The 18,746-nt window shown below is 55.2% G+C and overlaps 1 protein-coding gene across 7 annotated transcripts in view; it reads right to left on the bottom strand.

Annotated features, from left to right (window-relative positions):
• Positions 1–2,627: 2,627 nt before the first annotated feature.
• PTPRU (protein tyrosine phosphatase receptor type U) overlaps positions 2,628–18,746 on the bottom strand; it is an 88,684-nt gene continuing 72,565 nt past the window's right edge. For 3 of the 7 annotated variants that reach the window (XM_037990367.2, XM_073007584.1, XM_073007585.1), the window contains 12 exons: positions 18,675–18,711; positions 17,905–18,002; positions 17,699–17,815; positions 16,762–16,916; positions 14,007–14,196; positions 13,363–13,512; positions 11,610–11,783; positions 8,705–8,845; positions 5,998–6,123; positions 5,707–5,864; positions 4,109–4,244; positions 2,628–3,832 (listed from right to left, as the gene is read on the bottom strand). In XM_037990367.2, coding sequence (XP_037846295.2) covers positions 3,770–3,832; positions 4,109–4,244; positions 5,707–5,864; positions 5,998–6,123; positions 8,705–8,845; positions 11,610–11,783; positions 13,363–13,512; positions 14,007–14,196; positions 16,762–16,916; positions 17,699–17,815; positions 17,905–18,002; positions 18,675–18,711 — 1,545 coding nt within the window. In that variant the 3' untranslated portion in view covers positions 2,628–3,769. The remainder of the gene's footprint in view (positions 3,833–4,108; positions 4,245–5,706; positions 5,865–5,997; positions 6,124–8,704; positions 8,846–11,609; positions 11,784–13,362; positions 13,513–14,006; positions 14,197–16,761; positions 16,917–17,698; positions 17,816–17,904; positions 18,003–18,674; positions 18,712–18,746) is intronic. The other 4 variants (XM_007979711.3, XM_007979709.3, XM_007979712.3 and 1 more) reach the window with 3 other exon arrangements.

Here is an 18,746-nt window from a genome sequence, read left to right on the forward strand (position 1 = left end):
GAGGTCCCTGGAGCCCAGGGAGAGAGAGTGGCCAGGCCCCACTCCCAATGAGGGCCTTGCAAATGGCCTTGGCATCCATCAGTGACACGGCTCCATCTCCTGGGTGCCTGGAATATATAATGCGTCCCAATCAGGGACCAGCAGAGAGGTCATAGAAGTAATCATTGCTTTCGCTGACTCCTACAGCCAGATTTATTATGGCATAAAGAACAACTTAGCTTCTGGCAGTAACAGGCAGCCGGCCTATCTGCACTTGTAGAAATCGTATTTGCTGGGGCCTGGATGGGTGGAGGTTTCTACCCACACCTTCTCAGCCAGAGCCCTGGACAGAACCCGGCTGGACCATTCATCTTCCTGTGCTCCAGGCCACCTTGTCCAAGAGGCCACCACCTCTGACACATTTCACAGCATTTGGAAAACAGTGCTTAGGCCACAAATTACACATCTGGCATTGCACTGAGGGGATCCTTGGGCTGTTGACCCCAGGGAAGCCACAGAGCAGAGCAGATAAAGGCCCAGGTGTGGAGTCAGCCTAAACACGGGTTCAAGTCCCTGCTCTGCCATATGTTGGCCAGGTGACCTTGGGTGAGTAAACTCACTTCCCTGAGCCTCCGTGTCTCATCTCTAAACTGAAGGGGTAGGAATCCCCACTTTAAAGAGCTGCTGTATGGAGTGAGGGAGAGATAAAGGGTGTAGGGCACACAACACAGGAATAGGCACTAAATGAAAGGTGACCGTCACCATTTTCATTATCCAGGGGCTTCAGTATTATGGTATGAGATGCCTTTTATTGAGGGCCAATTATGTCACTAAGGACTACACTGGCTCCTTTTAAATATGTTGTCCCTAGACCTCACAACCAATCCTGCAGATAGGTGCTGTTGTGTTTATTGCAGGGTTGTTAGGGGATTATGCAAGGTCACCCGACTGTGGGGTATGGAGCTGGGGTTGGTACCTTGTCCTGCGGGTTCTGGAGCTGGTGCTCCTTCTAATACACAGCCCACCTCCCCAGCTCCTCTGAGAGGCCAGAAGCCCCTGGTCAGTCGGGCAGGCAAGTCCAACCTCTCCTTCCTTCCCTCCATCGTGCCAACATTTCCAGGGCACTAGCTCCAAGACAAGCCCCTTACTGGGCAATGGACACAAGACGGCACAGAAACACTCCCTGCCCTTGAGGAGCCAGCACCGAACAGAGCAAAGGGCCGAGCCGCATCCAGACTGCTCCACACGCATGTGTATCAGCGAAAGCTAACTGTGTACGTAACAAGGGATTCCAACAGACCGTCTTCAGAGAAAGAACCATTTATCATCTCTCCCAGTTCTAGGGGCTCATTGGGCAGTATCTTCTAAGCTTAGCCATGGGGCTATACTTACCTGACAGGTCAGCTAGACTAGAAGGTCCAAGACAGCCTCACTCACAGCCTGGGAGTTGATACTGACTGTTCACGGCATGTGCTGGTTCTCCTCTGTGTGCCCTCAAATCATCCGGTAGGTGAGACAGGTTCCCTTGTACAGCAGAGTTCCAGAAGAGTGAAAGCAAAAACTGCAAGGCCTCATGAGACCTGGGATCCAGAACTCACTTGCCGTCACTTCTGCCCCATGCTATTGGGCAAAGCAAGTCATTTTCTATCACTGGGCCAGTACCCGTGACACACATTTGTGATCCATCACATAAGGCTCAGAGGTCAGCTCAGAATGAGGATGAGGGAGTCAGTCTGTGCCCTAGTCAAGTGTGATCCTAACTGGCCAATTAGTTTTTAACTCAGATTAAAGTATATGCTGAATTGTGAGGTCATCGGAATGGGTTGTATCCTCTGACCAGTGGAGAAACTGAGGCACACAGGGTCAGCCAGTGTGCAAATAGAATGAGTACATCATAGAGTCAGCCTTCATATGAAGAAACTGAGGCCCAGAAACAGGAATTGTCTTGTCCAAGGTCAGGCAGCAAGTCTGTCACAGAGCCAGGAGTGACCCAGGTCCCTACCAGCCAGCCCGCTCCTCCTCCCTCTCTACCCCATGAGGAGGCTGGGGCTGGGAATGGCCTGGGCTGGGGCAATGGGACAGTCATCCTCAGCAGGGCTATGTCTCCTCTGCCCCCATCTCTGCCATGTTTGTAAAGTGAGCCCTTTCGATGCACCTGGCACTGCATAAGGCACTTAATCATTACCTCATCTGATCCAAACAGGACTGTCCCCACTTTACAGATGATAAAGTAGGCCCCAGAGAGGGCACTAACTCACCCAGGGTCTCGCAGCTGCTGGGCCCATCTGCCTGACACCACAGCCTGAGCCTCCCATGCTGCCCTAGAAAGAGCTCAACCTGATCCAGGGCCCCCAGTGGGGTGAGAGGCAGCTCTGTGGCCCTCAGGGGTCTCAGGTTGATATACCCTACCTGAGGAACTGCTTCAGAGGCCTGGGTAGGGGCAGCAATGGCCAGGGTCCCTTGGAACCAACTCTGAAAGTGGAAGGACCCTGAGTGATGTCCTGGTCCACACTCCCACCATTTTACAAATAGAAAAACCAGGACTGGATCAGAACCCAGGCTTCTCCAGGGCCCTCCCACTGCACTGGAGGCTGGGGGCAGGTGAGCAGGCCCTATCAGGCTGGTGAGACACACACAGGGCTGCTCTGTGGCATTCAGAGAGCACGTTTATTTACAAAGCGCTTTACAAACATCAGCTTATGCCTCCCCACAGCCCCCTGCGAGGTAGGTCAGTAGTCATATCTACAGTTTACAGATGGGGAAATTGAGGCACAGAATGGGGGTGTGGCCTGCCCCATGTTAAAGAGACCTTCCCAACCACCCATCCAAAAATAACAAAAGAAACAAAAAAGCACGGGTCCTCCTTCCTCTGAACTCCAGAGGGTATGACCAGCCCTGCTCTAACACTGCCCCTCCCCACAATGGGCAGCCTGACCAGGAGCCACAGGGGCCTCAACCCCAGGGGCTGTTGTTCAGCCTTGCAGATTGTCACTGGCCCAAGCTGAGCAGGACAGGCCAGTGAGGCCTGAAGATTAAAGGAAGAGGGGGGCAAGGTGACTTCATTCTGCAATAGTGGGTCACGCAGGGAAGGAATCGTGTACCGTGGGGCACAGCAGGAATCGGCAGATCCTGGTTCAGGGAAGCTCAGAGCACATATCAGGGAAGCAGAAGTGGGGAGGGAGAGTGAGCAAAATATCCCAGGGGCTGCAGGGAGCAGTGGGGAGGAGGGCACTGCAGTTCCCCTGGGGAGGACAGTCAGTGTGCCCCACTGGCTGTTCAGAACAGAGTCCTGCCTCCCCAGGACCCTCAGAGGCTGTGCCAGATGGAATCCTAGATGCCAAGCCCCAGTACACCCTCTACCCACATGCAGAGGGAGCAGGCTGAGTGGGAATCTTGGCCTGGGATACTCTCTGCAGGGCCTCACTCAACCCTGCCAAAGGCCAGGATGGTGCCAAGGGGCTTGGCTTGAGTACCCCAGAGCCGGCCGTCCTGAGCCCTTGTTACTCTGCCAGGCAGTGCCAGGCCTCTCAGCACAGGCCTGCAGGACCCTATGGAGGTGGGGCTGGGCTGCAGACTTGCTAAGCTCCTCCTTGGCCTACGACCTGCCCATGGGACAAAGTGAAAGACCCTGCCCACAGTGGAAGGGGCAGCAAGATGGCCCAGCATCCACTCCAATGCTTGCCCCACAGGGGTGTGTTTGGGCAGAGCAGGAGGCACTGATCTTCCTCGCCAGTCCAGGATGGTGGGTCTGGCCCTGAGTGTGCAGTGGGTGCCCCAGGCCAGGGCCCCGCTATCTTGACTCCAGCCCCTCCAAGTATTCCAGGGCCACATCGTAGCAAAAGTGGTACTGATCCTGGGGAGAGAAAGAGAGGGAGGAAATCATGAGCCTGACCCCGACTCCAGTATTGTGGCGGGGGGCGTGGGGGAGGGAACAGGGAGCGAGAGGGCAAGCATGAGCCCAGGCCCGTCCTCGGGGAGAAGGCGGAAATGGGGGTAATGTTTTAGGACCACAGGGCTAGAACCAAGGCCCAATGGTGGGGCCCAGATATGGGAGAGTGGTTGCTAAGGAACCTGGCCTGGCATGGACCAGGAAGGTAGAAGTGGCTGGGCACGGGACACAGCCCCTCACCATGGTCTCCACCATGTTGGGTTTGTAGTTCCGGAGGGTTTTGGCAGCAAAGAAAACGTCCACCAAGTTGTGGCAGCGTATCATTTCCAGGACGGTAGAGCAGGCGCAGAAGGTGCCGCTGCGTCCTCCCCCATTTCTGAATGAGAGATGCAAAAGGTTTGGGGCGGGGCTCAGGAGTCAAAGGTGAGGGGTGGGGCCTTGGAACCTGAAGGTAAGGAAAGGGTCAGGGAACCACGAAGGAGGGGCAGAGAGCCTAGAGGAGCGGGGCGGAGCTAGGGAATCTACACGGGTGGGGCAGAGAGCCCAGAGGTGAGGGGCGGAGTTAGAGAACACAGAAAGGAGGGGCCAGAGAGCCTAGAGGAGAGGGGCGGAGCTAGGGAACCCAGAAGGAAGAGGCCAAAGAGCCCGGAAATGAGAGGCAGAGCTAGGAAACCCAGAAAGGAGGGGCCAAAGAGTCCAAAAGTGAGGGGCAGGGCAAGGAAACTAAGGAGGGCCAAAGAGCCCAAGGTGAGGGGCAGAACTAGGGAACTCAGAAGGGCGGGGCAGAGGACCCTGAGGTAAGGGGTGGGGCTAGGGAACCCAGACAGAGGAGGAGAGGGCCCAGAGGTGACCAGCAGGACCAGGTTAAGGAGGATCAGAGGCTAGGGCATCTCAGAAGACATGTTCTCAAGGCGAAACAGACTGCAGATTCTGAGAGAAAGGAGGCCAGACACACTCCAAGAGAAACACCCGGAGACAAAGGCAGTGACAAAGAACGGCCGGGTAGCAGCAAGCGCGTACCCAGAGAGCAAGGTGGAACAGGAACGCTGAGAAGACCAGTCACCACCTGGCAACGTGGGCACACAGGCACAAACGTACCCACACCCCAAGTCAAGCCTACAGCCTCCCACAGAGCTCCACCCCCTGTGTGCCTCTCCCTCCTTCCCTGTGACTCCATGTGTGGGGTGCCTCCTGGGGGATGGCAGACTGAGGCGGCCCTCACTCCTCTTCTCAGGGGTCTTTCCCACCAGAAGAACCAAAATCCCTGGGGGCCAGGCCCGGACTGACTCAGCTCCCCACCAGCTTCCAGTAGGCCCAGCCTGCCACTCGAGAGGCTCGGTAAGTGCTGAAAGCATGAAAAAGTGGGGAGCAAGGGAGTGACTGCACCCAGACATGAGTGAATACATGAACTTATGAATGGGGTATGTGGATGGGTGGGTGGGTGGATGGATGGATGGATGGATGGATGGATGGATGGATGGAAAGTCGCATGTGTGCATGCATGAACAAAGGCTAGTGTTCTGTTGGCATAAAAAGTGTGTGCCACAATCTCATGGGGGAAAAAATTCTGACAAAGGACTCTCAAATTGGCGAAGTCAGACATTACACAGAGGGTACTAGGCAATTGTTCAGGGCTGAGTCTATAGCCTGGAAACTGACTGCATTCCTCCAGGGCCAGCCTTGGCTGGTTGGGCAGCATCCAGGCCACAGCCATCTGAGAGCCCAGGGGTTTCGGTGCCAGCTTTGCAGTCCAGCCAAAGCTGGCACCCTTTCAGACTGGACCTCTGCCCCTGGCTCCCCGGCCCCTCCACCCGCCCTCCTACAGGGCAGGTACTCACAGGCAGTGCACGATGGTGCGCCCATCCCCACTCTCGGCCTGCCACTTGTCCACCTCAGCCAGCAGGTGCAGGAAGGCCTTCTTGGAGTCAGGCGTGTCCCGGTATGCAGACCAGCGCAGGAACTGGAAGTGCCGCACCAGCAGGTGCCCCTCCTGCAGCTGGAGACAGGGGCAGCCAGCCACGGGGACATGAGCACCAGAGTCCCAGGGGCCCCTGATGACCCGGAAGGTCACTAAAAGCTGCCCCAGCCACCACCCAGGGTCTTTCCCTGGGGCTCCTCAGACCACTCACCCGAGAGATGTTCTGCACCCGGAAGACTCGGGCCACTAAGTCTTCATCTGCTGTGCCCGACATAAACTCCACCTCCATGAGGCCATACTGCTGCCGACCTGGCTCTGGCCAGTACTGCAGGCAGGGCTGGGCATGGGCACGGAGAGGGGAGAGCTGACTAGAGCCTGGCCGGGGCTCACCCCATAGCCATGCCCACTCCCAGGGCTCCACATTTGCCCTGTAGCTCCCACGCACCCTGGCCCACCCACTCACTCCAGACTCACCTTCAGCGGCCCTCCAGTCACCACCAATCACCCACAGGCTGCAAGGCCCACCTGTCCCAATACGTTCTGCACTGACACGTTCAGATCAGCCAAGACGAACCCTTCACAAACAGTGCACTGATGCCTACTGCTGTGCAGCTAGAAAGCTACACCTTAACCGGTTCACACGCTCCTACATGAGGCTGCCTGCTTCCAGGAATAGGCCTGGATCACTCCCACCCACCCCAGAACCTCCCCCAGCCTTCTCTCTCACTGCCTCTGCCCTTCAGCACCAGCTCCCATAGGTGGGGTGTCCCTGATGCTGCAACACAGTCCAGTACTCCCACTTCTGCCCCAGGACCCCTCCATGGAGTCAGGGTCCTAAATACAACCCCCTCCCAGACTCCAGACTGTGGAGGGACAGAGGAGGTACAGCCCTCTGACCTCATACACACACACACGTACATATACACACACACGTGCACACACACACGCGCATATACATCCTCCAGGCTAAGTATCCTGAGCCTCAGTTTCTAGTCTTAGCTCTGCCTGAAGCCCACGAAAGGCTCTTCCTTTCTCTTGGCCCCAGTTTCTCCATCTGTAAAATGCCTCCCAACCTCTTCCAAAAAGACACCATACTCATCAGTCCCCTCTGACCACAGCCCATGACAGGAGGACACCACCTTCCCCGTTTTGCCTCAGGTCCTGGCAACGCTGTGCATTCAGAACTCTGCACAGGCTGCTCCCTCTCCATGGGTCACTCTTCCTCCACCTCCTCAGCTAGTCAACTCTGCCCTTCCCACATACCTCCAGTCAGACACTACCTCCTCCAGGAAGCCGTCGCTGATACATGGTCCCCTGGGTTTCTCTGTCCCTGTGCCAGCTCTTTGAAAGCCCTTTTCCCTGTGTGCTGTCACTATCAGTTTTTCTACCTGTTTCCTCCTGGACCAGGAGATCTGGGAGGGGCGGTGTCTCTTCTGCCTCTGTCTCCTCCCTGCCCACTGCAGGGAGCAGTTCATGGGCAAAGTTGGTTGAGCAGATGAGCAAATCAGTGCCCAGTGAATGATGTCTGTGTGAGCCTCCCTCTGGGCCTCTCCCCTCTACCCGAGCAAGGATGGTTCCTGCTACACCCAGGGCTGAGGCCCATTACCCTGTAGTCCTGGGTCATTTTCACAAAGTGCCTGATGCATAAAGAGCCCAGTTAATGAAATATTCTCCAGGAGGCCATTAAGAAGCTGTTGTACTCATTTTACAGCAAATCTTCCTAGCCCCGAGCCCAGCAGAAAGCCGGAGTGGGAAGGGGTCCAGAGACCTACAGCACTTGGTCAGGCAGGGCTGGAAGGCTGGGTATCTGTACTTCTTGGGAGCTCCAAAGGGAAATGGGGGAGTTAGTGGGGTTGCCCCCAGGCTGAGGTCACTGAACCAGTGTCTGGGCCAATCTCAAATGCAACTGTCACACTCATCATCTTTGTCCCTGCCTACTGCCTACACGTACCACATGCCTACTGTGCACCAGACACAGCAGTGCCATGCATCCTATGCACCCCTGACCTGGTCCTCACAGTAACCCCTTAAGAACAGGTCCTATGATGGCCCCCATTTTACAGAGAAGGAAAGTGAAACTCAAAGAGGTCCATCAACTTACCCTAGATCAAACATCAGAAAGTAGGAGGCTTGAGTTGTACTCTACCTCGGAGGCCCCCGTGAAGGGCACTTTAGTGGAGTGACTAAAAGAGCAGAAGCTCTGGAATGAGGCAGCCGAGGCCGGGGAGCGCAGCTCTGCCCCTCCCCAGCCACGTGGCCATGGAGAAAGCACTGTATGTCTTTGGGTCTTAATTTTCTCACTGAAGCCTTCCCTCCAAGGTCATTATAGATTCTAAATAAGACCATGAGTGCAAAGCAGTCCCTGGCTTAGCAGGGGGCCAATAAAGAGCAACTGTGGACAGATGCAATGGCTCATGCCTGTAATCCCAGTACTTTGGGAGGCCAAGGTGGGAGGATCACTTGAGGCCAGGTGTTCAAGACCAGCCCAGGCGACATAGTGAGACTGTGGTTCTATTAAAAAAAAAAAAAAAAAAAAAAAAAAAAAAAAAATCAGCCAGCTGTGGTGATGCAGCCTGTAGTCCCAGCTACTCGATAGGCTGAGGTGGAAGGGTGGCTTGGGCCCAGGAGGTCAAGGCTGCGCAACGCAGTGAGCTATGATCCCGCTACTGCACTCCAGCCTGGGCAAAAGAGTGAGACCTTGTCTCAAAAAAAGAAAAGAAAAAGAGCAACTAGTGATCTCCCATCTGACACCCTTGTTTTACAGATGAGGAAACTGAGGCTCTAAGAAGGTGTATGACTCATCACACAATATAGATGGCAGAACTGGGACCCAACTCTTGGCTTTGGGGACCATGCCACTGAATACACAGAGGACCTGGGCAGCAGGTGGCCCGTCACCTGGCCAGTGGAGGCCTCACCCAGGCGGAGTTGGACTGGTTCAGTTGGTTGAGCATGACGATGGAGGTGCACCCGTAGTCGTAAACCAGTCGCCAGAAGTCAGGCGTGGTGCTCTGCAGCGGGTGCAGGGTCACGATGAAGGCCGCGCTCCGTGTGTAGCTCTGCAGGGAAACCGGGACCAGGGAAACCGGGACTCAGCGGGGCCCTGTTCCCGGCCCCTGGCCTGGGCTGAGCCTCTGCCCCAGACTGTCTTCCCACACTGCCCACCCTGAGTTGGGCGGTTGTGCCCCACAGGACCAGGCTGCCTCCAGTGGGCCATTTCTGATGTTGGTCAGCACACGGAGGCCCTGGGTTGACAGGGTGGGCCCAGGACCCCCCAGAACTAAACAGCAAAAGTTTCCAAAAGTATGGTGAGAGGAGCTTGGGCATGAGGCTGAGCTCACGGCAGAGGCTGGCCAAGCTTACTCCCTGCCTCTGCGCTTCGGCATCTGCTATTTTGGCTGCCTAGGCCAAATTTCCCAAATGTCTATATGGCTCTCTCCCTCACTTCTGGTCTTTGCTTATCACCTCCTCAGAGAAGCCCTCCCCTACCACCTCATCAAAAATAGCCCCCCGCCAACACCCCAAATCCACATTAAACACTCTGCCTGGCTGTTTTTGTAGAAATTTCCAGTTGATGACATTTCATTGTATATTTACTTCCTAGCTATCCCACTCCATCTCCTAAAAGCAAGGTTCAGGAGAGCAGAGCTTCCAGGGTGTGGTCTCCGCCCAGAGCCCTGGAGGGGCTCAGTAAATATTTTGAATAAATAAATCTCTAGGTCCCTCCCAACTCCATCAGTGAAGGGTCTGGGACCCCAGGCTCCCCAGGCAGTGACAGGCCCTGACGCTGCTCACTACTCCCTCGTCCTGCCAGGGGAGCTGGCACCCGGCCTTCTCCCATCAGAGATCTGGCTCCCAGGCTCCCCTGGCGACCTGCCCTGCCCCACCCTGTGCCATGTCCCCCTCTCTTTCCTGAGCTCTTCTCCTGACCCCCCGTCTTCCTCCCGACCTAGGGGCTGGCACAGGCTCCCATGACCCTGGTCTTTGTCTGGCTTCTTCTGGCCTTGACCCAGACTTGGGCCCTGACCAAATCTTGATCTGCCCTTTGTAATCTTGCAAGTTGCAGTACAGAGAAACAAGGAGCACCCTGGTCCCCCAGTGGTCCCTCTCCAGGACTCTCTGAAGGCTCTTGATTAACAACTCCTCAAGGCCAGGCCCAGCCAGACTCCAAAACTCAGTCCTGGGTGCCCAACGGGGCTCCTTACAGACTTGACCACCACAAAAAGACTCCAGCTGGCCCCTCACTGACGAGTTCAGGGCCTGACTGAGAAATGGGGCCTCCTGGCTCCTGAGCCAATAGGACCCGCATGGCTGGGGTCAGACGTCAGAGGCATCAAGGACCTCAGGATGGGACAGGGCTGTCCCAGAACTTCTCCATGTGATAACCCACCCATCAGGGCCAGGGAACCCCAGCTCAGGACCCTCAGACAGTCTCCCTTCCAGGCCTCCAGTGTGCACATGGGCACCCTAAGGTCAAGGAGGGGGCTGGGCACGAGGCTACAGCTTTCTAAGTTTAGTTCAAAGATCTTCCCAGCACTACACCACTCCTCCAGGACCCCTGACCCCTCAGGCAGGCCAGATGTCCCCAGGCAAGCATGTGAGCACACATTCCATCCACTAAGCTGAGTGACAGTGACCGGTGGGCCCCTCACATCTCTCTCATCAGTGGCTAGGGCTGCTCTTCCCCTCTCCTTCAGCTGATGCCCAGAAGCCCCCTGGGAGGTCACCCTCTTTAAAGAAACCCTGCTGTCCCCTGCACTGTCCTGCCAAGGGGTTCCTGGCCAGGCATCAGGCCATAAAAAGTCCATCTCCCACTTACCCGCTGTGGGAGAACCTTCCCTGTCGGCATCCCTCATTTCTGTGTGGAGAGACGCAGCGGTGACACACCTGACCCTGACCCACCCTTCACTCACTCCTCCCATAAGCGAGGCTGCTTGGCTCCACTCCCTCTTTTTCCAGGCCAGCCTACCCTCAGAAAGCATGCAGCCAACTGCTCCTGCCCCCTGCCAGTAACGGCCAGTCCCTGAGAGGGAGGGGTGGCCTGCGGTTACACAGCTATACTGGGGAGAGGCAAAGAAGTGGCCCACCCATTGGTCACACATCTCAAATTCCATCTCCAGTTTTATCTATAACATTTGATCTCCACCCGTGTGTCTCCTGTGTCTATGTATGAACTGGTTCCAGTGTCACAGAGGAATAGGGATAATAATCCTAGACCCTTCCCGCCTCAGACAGCAGCATCTTGGAGCCATTTATCAGGGGCCTAAAATGCCAGCACCCATCTCCTGCGCTGCTTGCAACTCTCAGTAAAGGCAGCAGAGCCTCTGAGCTGGGAGCAGGGAAAGAGACTTCTAAACGGCTCCTGAGCCCTCAGAGGGCCCACGCCCACCCAGAGAAGAATGGGGCCAGAGATCACTGTCCCAGGCCTGGTCCTGAAGCAGACTCCAGCTCATTCTCCCCAGGACAAGCTCCCCTGGCTCCAGACATCAGGTCTCAAGTTCCATCCCCAAACCCTCGAGGTCTCCCCAGCCAAAGCCCCCTGAATCACTCATCCTACCCCAGGCTCTGCTGGGCCTGCTCCTGGAGACAGCCCTGCCTGAACTCCACAAACAGACCCCACTCAGGCAGAGTGTTGGGGACACTGGCTTGAATACCCTGAATGGAAGATCCCTAGGGGTAGGAGGGTCACGCAGGATCCTGTTCCCCAGAATGGGCAGGGGTTCCCCCAACCAGAGCCTTCAGCTCTGTTCCCTTGGCCCGTGGACCTTCCCTGATGCTGCCGGGAGGGGGAGCCCCAGAGCCCACTCCACCCCGAGCTCTCACATCAGTCAGAGCCGCATTAATGTAGTTGTTGGGGTCCCCATCAGTGGAGATGAGGAAGGGCAGGCAGCGGTCGGGCGGCAGGACGTCCATGCTGCGGTTCTTGTCGCGGTTTCGGGGCAACAGGGCGATGCTGCACTCCTCCACGTCCAGCGGCGGGGTGACCGAGTTCAGCGTCTACAGGGAGCGGGGGTGGGGACAGAGAGTTATGTCCAGAGCTTGCTGGGCCTCCTCACATCCCCATGAAGGAGGCTGGACTGAGTTACTAACTGCATTTTATGGATGGAGAAACTGAGGTCCAGAGAGAAGGGTACAGGGCAGGGACCCAGACTCCCGGTCTCTAGGCCATTATAGGGCCTGGACAGAGCTCTAGAGACCAGAGTCTACCTCCTTGCCACCCACATAACCTCAGACAAGCTACTGCATCTCTCTACCTCAGTTTCCTCAACTGTGAAATAGGGAAGTAATATGCCTACTTCATGGGGCTCTTGGGAGGCCAAAGTGAGATCATGACAAGCATTGGGCTGGGCTCGGCACACACAGACGGGCACAGTGAGGATCTCTACTAGCTCATCAGTGCCTTCACTGAGGCAACCCCTGAAACCCCATGCCCTCCACAAAGCGGACTCCAGGCACTTGGAGAGGGGGTCACCTTCCTTGGTCACAGCCCTGTCTGAACAGAATGAAGTCCTAAGCACCGGGCACTGAATCACACCCGGATCTCTGGAGCATCTCCTCCACCCCCGTGCCTTCACGCCTCACGCAGCCAGACCCAGGGGCTCTGTTTCTTTCTCTTGTTCTTGGAGATCCCTCACAGGGAATGCAGCCTATCATGATCCCCAAAGCCTGACACCCTCCTCCTGGAATCCTGCACCTCCTGTGAGAAGGGCCAGGTCCCCAGCACGTGCCATCCTGCTGAGCCACTGCAGGAACCCTGGAGTGGAGAGGACTACTGAGGTCTCTGCCCACCCAGTGATCACTCTCAGGCTTCTCTGGAGAACCAGGCTTTTCCCATCTCAGCCATGTGATATGGTGACCCTGGTCCTGCCCCAAGAGCCAGGCCTTGGGTACGTGACCAGAGCCAGGGGCAATCAGCGAGCTCCATCTCTCTGACCTGTGACTGGTCCAGGGATGGGAACATGAGAGTCTGATCTAGGACTTTTGGGGGGATGCTGGGAGCAAGTGCCTTTTTCCAAAGTCACTGGACAACAGAGATGACAGGAGCCCAGCACTGCTGGGGGCCAGGTGCAGGTCTGAGAATGAAGCCAAAACAGGAGAGCAGAACCAAGGCAGAGAGAAACCACGTGTTGGCATCATCATCTGAGCCCCTGGATCCAGCCACAACTGAAGCTGCACAATGCTCAGGCTTTTCAGTTACAAAAGCTGGATTTTTATCACTCACAACCAAAAGAATCCCAATGAATACAAACACTCCAAGGGACATATTCACACTTTTCTTCTCTGGGTAACAAAACTGAGGCTCAGAGAGGTAAAGGGACTTGTTCAAGGATTCTCACAGCTCTTAACTAGGTAAGCCAGGATTTGAACCTGGGTTTATCTGACTTCAAAGCCTGGGCTCTTAACTGCTTTGATGCACTCCCTCTTCCGCTGTCCCAAAGTCCTTCCTAGTAGCTCAGCTCTGTCCCTCCAGCTGTGGCCTCAGGCTGGTCCCTGCTTCTCGGCCTTCAATGACTCCTGCAATACTAAGGATGCCCCAACACACACACACCCCTATACACGTGCACTTGTCCCCCACCTGGAACTCTTCCCGCAGCTGGGAGGAATTACTCTGAGGATCAATGCGGATCATCTCCTTGTAGGTGGCCTTGAACTCACTGACAGGGATGGTGGTCTCCCCACACAGGCAGGCCTCCAAGATTGCATCATGAATGAAGATGTACTGCTCCTGGAACAGGAGACGAGAATGAAGCCGAGGAGGGGCCTAGAAGCTGGAGATCTGTGGTGATGGGGCTTCAGCAAGTTCAAGGTTGAGGCAGGGTGCTCTGAGGTAGAGGCCAACCGTGTGTTACTACAGGCTGGACCAAGCCTACCTGAAACAACCTCCATGGACATGCCCCTTTATCTCCTATTTCATCCCTATCCCCTATAACAACCCCGTGAGGTGCTCTGAGAGGTGGGGGACAGCCCACGATCACACATCCAGTGAGGATGCAATCCCAGGTATGTCAGCTACAGGACCCGTTGTCTGACCCCACCCAACAGAACACAGGGGAGCAGTCCAGGATGACGCTATGTGGTTGGCGGCTCAAGGTCAGGGATGATCTGAGGGAAGGGAAGAGCCTCAGGACACCCTTTGGGCATGCTCCGCCGGCTCCAGGTTCCTTCCCGAGAAACTCCAGTCCTAGAAGTAAGGGTGGGGACAGGGCCAGGTCCCCGCACCTCAGTCTGGATCATGTTGACGCGGCGGGAGCAGAGAGTCTTCACACAGTTGTAAATGTCCACGACGCCCTCACACTCTGCCATGTCCAGCATCACATCCAGGACGATGTAGCAACCTGTGCGGCCGGTGCCCGCGCTGGAGAGAGAGCAGCCCCAGGCCACGTCAGAGCTTTGGGGAGGAAGCCCGGGACTAAGGAGAAGAAGAGAGGAGGGCACTGGCCATGTCTACGCCATACAGGGGACAGGGACACAGAGATGATTGCCCCTCCCCAAGTAAGGAGCCAGGGCACAGGCTGCTGGATGGAAGAGCGCTGGTGAAATGTGCTAGAGGACAGAGATGGGATGGGCCTTGGGGAAGGAGAGGAGAGAGGGTGGGGAGAATGCAAAGGTGACACTGGCTCAACCTAGCAACTTAGATTAGGAGAGGAGACCCTCGGAGCTAATTCAAGAATGTTCTTTCCTCCTGAAAACCACCAAATCTCCTACACATCCTTGAAAAGCCCACACACTCATACCCATTCACATAGCTGGAGCATCCCTGACCCTTCCAGGATGATGTCATTCTTTTGAGGTCCCAAAGCAATGTGGGCAGGTTTTTATTAAAACACTCTTCATGGCCACGCACGGTGGCTAACCCCAGCACTCTGGGAGGCTGAGGTGGATGGATCACTTGAGGTCAGGAGTTTGAGACCAGCCTGGCCAACATAGTGAAATCCTGTCTCTACCAAAAAATACAAAAATTAGTCGGGTGTGGTGGCATGTGCCTATAATCCCAGCTACTCAGGAGGCTGAGGCAGAAGAATCGCTTGAACCCAGGAGGTGGAGGTTGCAGTGAGCCGAGACTACATCACTGCACTCCAGCCTGGATGACAGAACAAGATCCTGTCTCAAAAAAAATAATTAATTCAATAAAACACTCTTCCTGCTACAAAGTCATTGTTTACATGGCTATCTCCCTAATTTGACTGAGGGCACATCAAGATCCTTGTCCTCACACAAGGTTGCGCAGAGTTGAAGGGGAAGGAGAGTGGACAAAGATGACAGCAAGATTTCAGGTTTCAAAATGGTGGCATCCACGTGCTGGCAAGGACATATAGCAACTGAATATCCTGTATATCCCTGGTGGGGCTTAACTTAGCACAACCCCCTTGGAAGACTGCTCAGCAATATCTCCTAAAACTGAACGTTCACACAGATAACAGTTCTACTCCTACATGCATACCACACAGAAAGAAATACATTTCTTGGCCAAAAGACAAATGATCGAATGTCCTTAGCAGCACTACTCATAATAGCTCAAGACTGGAAACAACCCAAATGCCTATCATGGCAGAATGGACAAACACACTGTCATTTATTCACTCGATGGAAGATGATCCACTGTGGACGAACCTCACAAACCTAAGGCTGAGGGAAAGAAGACAAACAGCAAACAGTACATGCTGTATGATTCCATTTATGACAAGTCCAAAAACATGCGAAACTAACTTTGCTGTAGAAGTCAGAACAGTGATTTCTCTGGGACTGGGGATGGGGGAATTCAGGCCAGAAACAGGCTCAAGGGGGCTTCTGGGAACTGTTCATGTTCTGTTCCTTTCTTTAAAAAAAATTTTTTTTAGAGGCAGTCTCGCTCTGTTGCCCAGGCTGGAGTACAGTGGTGCAATTAGTTTACTGTAACCTGGAACTCCCATACTCAAACAAACCTCCCGCCTCAGCCTCACAGGTAGCTGGGACTACAGGCTTGTGCCACCACGCCCCACTAATTTTTTTTATTTTTGTAGCAATGAGGTCTCATTATGTTGCCCAGGCTGGTCTCGAACTGTTGGCCTCAAATGATCCTCCCACCTTGGCTTCCCAAAGTGCTGAGATTATAGGTATGAGCCCCTGTGCCCAGCCAATATTCTGTTTCTTAATCTGAGTAGAGCTGGTTATTTCACAGGTGTGCCCAGTTTATGAAAATTCATATTTTTAAACATATTTCTGCACTTTGCTTTAAGTGTATTATATATCAATAAAGTTTTGTTTTTAAAAGATGGCATCTTAAAGAGGCCTAAAGAAATCATAGAGAAGCTGGTTTAGGCGGCAGGGCAGGGAGGACGACTCTACCATGTGGCATTTGGGGAGCTGATAAGAACACAGTAGAGGAACCACAATGAGACCCAGAGGCCATGGACAAAGCCACAAAGGTTGGGGGTTAGGCTCTCCAGGAGAAGACAGAGGGCAGACCAGGACAGCGTGCTGGGTCCCCGTTTAAGAAGCAAGAGAAAGATGTGGAGCCAGGGAGGAAGCAGAGAGAGGAGGGGCAGCTGGGGTCACGGGAGCCAGTCAGGGTCTGCAGAAGGTGTGAAGGCCAGTGGGTGGGCAAGGCCCACTGGGTTTGGTGGAAAGAACTGAAGTCCTTCCCACCCCCAGGCCAGGCCTAGCACGCAGCAGGTGTACAACGAAAAGCTGCTTACTGAAAGCAGGCAGAACTCAATCGTGTGGTGTCTCACCAGCCCCTAGGCCCTTCCCTATCTCCAGTGCCTCCTCAGCAACTGGGTCAAGGTGCTTCACAGGTCTTGGGGAGCACATGAAGGTGCCAACTTCAGAGCCAAAGCTCAAAGGGGACAGGCCTTTGGGGGTTGCTCCCTCCTGCACTTTGTCTCTAAGCAGGAGAACCCAGGCCTGGTCTCCACTACGGATCCTAAACCAACCCAACTCCAAGCCCAACTTCCCAGTGGGCCCCTTTTCTCCTTGGGATTCCCGGTGCCCCCACCTGCAGTGGATGACAATGGGCCCGGCATCAGGTGGGGTGGAGGCCTTCACGCGCCGGATGAAAGCCAGCAGCCCCGTGGCGTGGTAGGGGACGCCATGCTCTGGCCACGCTGTGAAGTGGAACTGGCGGACCTCGTGCCGGGCAGAGTAGCCTCTCTGGGGAGACAATGGGAATAACAGTCAGAGTCCCTGGCAGCATCTATTAGACACCTGCTGTGTGCCAGGCACCGTGGTGAGCGTCTCATTGTATAATCTCAACTAATCCCAATGATCAATTTATTGATGAAGTAGGTATTAATGTCCCATCGTACAAACAAGAAAACTAAGGCTCAAAGAGGAAAAGCCACTTTCCCAAGGTTAGAGAAACCGACAACACGCAGGATTTGGACAATGGTCTGCCTGATGCCTAAACCTGGGTTATGAAATACTCACCTCTGCCACCAGGTTGTTGTGTAAACACAGATCATTTTGACTCTCAGGGTCTTAATTTAAAGGAAAAAAAACTATCCTCTGAAGACTTTACAGAGCAGATCAAATGGGATCGTGGACAGGACTCGCCAGCCAGTCACTGACTATGTGGCCTCTCCTGCCTGGCGTAAGCCCTCTGAGCCTCACTTTCCGTATCTGGGCTAATCCCATAGAGCTTTCCAGGACTGAAACAATATGTGTAACAGGCTCAGCACAGAGTAGGAGCCAGCACCTGGCAGATACTGTCATCCCCTTCATTGTCTCGGCTTCCTCTTACGGGCACCAACAAAGGCAGTTACCTTCCTGCCCTTCCAGAGTGCTCCCAGCAAACAGTGACCAAGTAGCCTCCTTGCTGGGATGGGCAGTGGTGTGCTCCTCACCCTCCTGCTCCCAGAGTTGGGGGAAGTGGGAGTGGACTCTGATCCCTGCTCAGGCCCCCTCTGCAGGGAACAGGCGGCAGGGAGACTCACCCGCTCCAGGGCAAAAGTGCGCACGACATACTCAGCCAGGGTCTCCGTCTTCACCAGCGTGATCTTGATGTCCCCGTAGGTGTCTGAGTCCTCTGGCCAATACCGTGAGCATTTCACCTGAAGGCCCCACAGGACGGGACTCAGTGGGCTCGTCGCTGCCCCCTTGGCCTGCCATGCGCCCCAGCTCACCCCACAGCCCGGCTTACCCTGCCCACCTCGACCAGCTTGGTGATCATGACGATGCTGGAACAGTGCTCCTGCCACACCATGCGCCAGAAGTCATAGACCATCTCAGGCTTCGGCCCTGGGGGTGCAGAGGATGCCTGTCCCTGAGACAAGGTCTCCACCCCAGGTCAGCACACCCAGCACCATCCAGCACCACGCCCTAAGCCAAGAGGCCTCCTGAGCCCCAACAGGGGCTTCATGCCGCCCACAACACCCAGCTTGCAGCTGACGCCTGCCTGTAGGGCCCTGAGGCTGCACTGCATCAGGAGAGGGCCTGGCTAAAGAGCCCGCTCATCCTGAATGGGACCCTGGAGGAGGGCCAGATGGTTTGGCAATGGCATGAGTGTCCAGGAGGGACAGACAGATGGACAGTCGCGGAAAGAGATGCAAACAGAAGAACCCAGGCAGCCACCAGACCGAGAGGCCCAACCCACACCCATGAGGCCTAAGCCCGGCTAGGCCTTTTGCAAACACCATTTTGGAGACAGGCAGGTGGACTAGCAACTGCAGATGGACCAAGCACATCAGGGAGACACAAACACAAAGAGGGGACAAAGGCAGTCGGCCAGATTCCAAGAGACGCAGCAGAATAGGGAACAGATGAACAAGCAGGGAGCCAGAATGTGGCGAGGGTTGGGGGACATTCAGGAATCCAAATGGATCAGCAGGGGAGGCAGAAAGGCAAGCTGAGGGCATTCCAGCATGCCAGGAGGCACACAGGAAGGTGCATGTGGGCAGAGGTGCCAGGTACCTTGAGTGGCTATGAAGTGGTTTGACCTGTGGTAACCCTGGAACAGGAGGAGAGGGAGCGGTTAGACCCCAG

The sequence above is a fragment of the Chlorocebus sabaeus genome, chromosome 20, assembly GCF_047675955.1.
Source record: "Chlorocebus sabaeus isolate Y175 chromosome 20, mChlSab1.0.hap1, whole genome shotgun sequence".
NCBI classification, from domain to species: domain Eukaryota; kingdom Metazoa; phylum Chordata; class Mammalia; order Primates; family Cercopithecidae; genus Chlorocebus; species Chlorocebus sabaeus.